Here is a 4050-nt window from a genome sequence, read left to right on the forward strand (position 1 = left end):
ATAGTTTATAATATGTGGGGTTTAGTTTACCTCATACCACTGAGTGCCTGCTGTCTTGTAAATACAATAAATCTGTGATATGTAAATATGTAAATAGATATACTTAAAAAGTTGGGGACATATTTACTGAGTTACATCATCTGTCCTGTACTAATCATCTGGGATATAAAGACACAAACAGACCCATTTTTGATAGCATTTTTTCTTCATCCGCTGTACAGCCATATTGATGCTTTTGATATTTTCAGTTCGATAAGATATATTTATTACATATTTACGGTATTTTAAATCAGATAGTTCTGGTCTGCAGGCAGGAAGGCCATTATAGTGCCCCAGCTTTTACTGTTTATGCAACTATGCTGTTGTAAGTCAAACAGAATGTGGCCTGGTGTTGTCATGTTGAAGTAAACATGGGTGGATTTGGCAAGAGACCAAAGAATATCCATCATGCTATGACAGGCCCTAGCTTTTGAGTAAACAATATGAAAGGTTGACTCATTAAACCACAATGCACATTTGAAAGGTCACAGGTCACAGGCATTTATTTGTAGCTTGTGGCGATAATCCTCTTCTATGTTTTGCTGTGAGAAAGTTACTTTTAAATTGTTGGATTTATTGCTGATGCATTTTGGCAAAGTGGTGAGCCTCAACCCAAGCTTGCTCAAAAAGTACCTTTACTACTAGATGCTCCTCTTATATCTAAAAATGTTTCAAATATTTAAGTCTAACATGTTTGTAACCATGTTGCATTTTTTTAATTTCAGAGTGAGCCAAATAATGATGTTGATAAAATAAAACATTAAATATCTTGTCTTTTTACTGTTGTGGTTCAAATACAGCTTAAAAATAGATTTATATGTGCTATTTTGGAATTGGGTTTGTCACTGAATACATTTGAATCTTTAATAAAAGAACATCTCTGAGCTCACTGCTCACGGTTACTCAGTGATGGTCGTCATCTGATCAATTTGCTGTGCTCCAGAAAAATCATTGATATTTCATTGCACTGCTTTTTGTGTTATCTGATCCTAAACAACCAGGGAGCAGCCTTATTGGTTCAAATTTAGCAAAAAAAAAAGAAGACCCAGAATCTGAGGTCAAATAAAATTTAATTTTACTGTGTAAAAAAGGTAGACATAGAGGTAACAGAGGTTAAGCATCTCTGTCTTTATTCAACAGAATGTTTACATATTCTTAGCATTGAATTTTTTATATCTGAAACTAATACAAGACATTAGTGAAAGTTCTTTGGTCCAGCTTTGAATCCGTAAGTTTGTAGTACGCAATTTACATTAGCAGGTAGCCTGAGAGCTCCACACAAGTAATATATGTTAACTTCATGAAATTAAACATCTTCCTTTCAAATTTTTTCCTCAGCATTTCCATATAAATACATCAAATTCATCTCTATTACTACAGTAGACTTGAGGATTCAAAGAAGAGAAAAGGAGCTGCTGACTCTCCTCCTTTCTTCCTCAAGAGAAATTTTAATAATTTAGAATGATCAGCACTAAACTCCAGCCTGTGTAGGAAAATGAAATGCAGCTGTCGGACATATTTGCAGAAAGTTATGTTTAATGTTTGCATCACATAACAGGGCAGACCTTGCTGTGCTACAACTCCCGTGCATTGCGCATATCAGACAAAGGTCTCCTCAGTGGAGCTCCACTGTTCAGAAAAATATATATATATTTATATTTAGTAAAGACAAAAAGTTTAAAAAGCAGAAATTTTGCAAGAATTAAAAAATTAACTGAATTAATTATGTTCGGTCCATTAGCAGTTAAGATGTCCTTTTTGTGATATTCAGTAAAAGCTAAATGCTAGTTGAATGTCTGCTTTCCCCAGAGGTGGTGTAAGCTGTCCCTTGGATGGTGTTCTGGTCATCCTCCTCCTTGACTGCGTTCTCAATCTTCAACCAAAGAGCATAACAGTGCTCCTTAATGTCTTTTCCCATGAATGCATAAAGAAATGGGTTCAGACAGCTGTTGGTATGGACAAGGATGAGACTAAACACATATGCGCTGTACAATGATTTATGATTTGGCATGAATAAGTTCATCAAAATAACAGTGTGATATGGCAGCCAGCAGATCAAGAAAGTAACAATCAGCACCGTCATAATCTTGAATGGCTTTTTGGATCTTGCCATCTGGTTGGACTTCAGCTTTCGTATTATGACAACATAACAGATGAAAATGATCAGGAATGGGATCACAAATAAAAAAATGAATCGGCATGCTAGGGTAGCAACATAATTTTCAAAATGAATGTATATGCAGAAAAAAACTGTTCTGTGCTTGTACAGTTCTAGGAATGCAGCTGAAGGTGTGCTAAGTGCTGCGGAGATGACCCAGGCTAGTATGACTACCACAGAGGCCTTTCTTACAGTGCGATGGTTTTGAGTCCACACAGGAAATGTAACAATCACACAGCGGTCCACACTGATGATGACGAGGAGGAAGATACTGCTGAACATGTTGAGGAACAAAATGAAGTAACTGAAATTGCACATGAAGCGCCCAAAGAGCCACGCTTTTTTGACCATGTTGATGACTCTGAATGGCAGAAAGCAGCAGAATATGAAATCAGACATGGCCAGACTCAGGTACCAGGTGCTGACGACTGACTTCTTGACCTTAAATCCTGCAGTCCAGATCACCAAGCCATTTCCAGCAATACCCAGGACAATGATGACCACATTAGTTACTGCATAGAAAATACACACTGCATCGCAAGGAGGTGAATCCGTAGTTTGATTCATAGAGTGGTGTGTGTAGTCAGAATATTCTGGTTCTGTTGTTGTAGTTGAATTCATGATGCCTCTTGATTCTGTACATTAAACAAAGAAAGTGCAGTTCTGTGGAGTACTGATGAGAAAGGAGCAAATAAAAGTTTTATCTATTTAAATATTTTAAATTAAGTATGACTTATTTGTGCAAATTATGTACTTGCTAAATTTTTCTTTTTAGGAAGAAGATTTATAATTTTACGTTTGCACAGTTTATACACTGTTTTGTTTTTTTTGTTGTTGTTAATTTTTAATTTAATTCATGTAAAATTCAGCAAGTAGACAGTAATTGTGCATTAAAATCGGCAGAAGTGTGTTGTCTGTAGAGGATGTGTTAGTTCTTTTCAACTAACTCGATAAAACATTGTCATTTGACAAGGGAAGCACAAACTTTTACATCCAACTTGTTTTACATGTAGGGTATGTATTGTAAGTTTTATAGTACTCCTGCATTATACACTGAACTTTGGCAGCTGGACTGTGGAACTCTCACATCTGAACCAAATAAATCAAGTCAAACAGTGCAGAGAGAAACTGAGAAGATGATGTTGATCTCCCCAACAGAGAGACAGCATAAAAATGTAACTGTATTCTATATATTCTGAAAGGTTTTGGTACAAAAGGATAATGTTGTATGCTAAAACCACTATTCATTGGTTGGTGGGCATAAAATATATTTCTAATATATGGCACATTTTATATACATTATTATAATTTACATTATTAAAGCAGAATAAAATCAGCAAAGAACGTCTGGTTTGTCCTTGAATGAAAACTACTCACCTTTTGATGGCTGCTTCAGGTCAGGGCTGCAGAGCTCCTGGTTTTGTTGTTTATGATGAGAGACAAACTTTATCAGGAACATTTCTCAACACTCAGTTCCCCTCTTTGCTCTGTTTAATTCTAAGAATTTAACAGGTTGAAAACCACACAGCCATTTCTGCTGAAAAATGATCTTCAGCAAGCACAAAGCACATGCCATGCAGGGGTAGTTTAACTTGTCCCTTGACCCCATAAACCTGCCCTGGTTTACCCCTTTAAATGGTCAGGACAAGCAAGTCAATATTTTTACCACATATCTCTATGATCTAAGAACAACTTTGCATTGTTGTAGCCCATATAGTTAATGAATATAAGCCAATGGATATAAAGATAAATTAAAAAGGCAATATATTTATGACATTTTATTTATTTGATTTACAACAGTACAAAGTTGCACCTCCAGTGAAAATATATTTTTTCAAATTAAAATTAGTTGC

At 35.6% G+C, this 4050-nt stretch overlaps 1 protein-coding gene across 1 annotated transcript; it reads right to left on the reverse strand.

Moving 5' to 3' along the window:
- Positions 1-1772: 1772 nt before the first annotated feature.
- LOC108414920 (chemokine-like receptor 1) lies at positions 1773-2879 on the reverse strand. The gene has a single exon (XM_017687840.2). It carries the CDS (start codon positions 2816-2818, stop codon positions 1817-1819), a length of 1002 nt encoding a protein of 333 aa, XP_017543329.2. The 5' UTR covers positions 2819-2879; the 3' UTR covers positions 1773-1816.
- Positions 2880-4050: the final 1171 nt, after the last annotated feature.

Source organism: Pygocentrus nattereri, chromosome 20, assembly GCF_015220715.1.
Source record: "Pygocentrus nattereri isolate fPygNat1 chromosome 20, fPygNat1.pri, whole genome shotgun sequence".
In the NCBI taxonomy this organism is placed as follows: domain Eukaryota; kingdom Metazoa; phylum Chordata; class Actinopteri; order Characiformes; family Serrasalmidae; genus Pygocentrus; species Pygocentrus nattereri.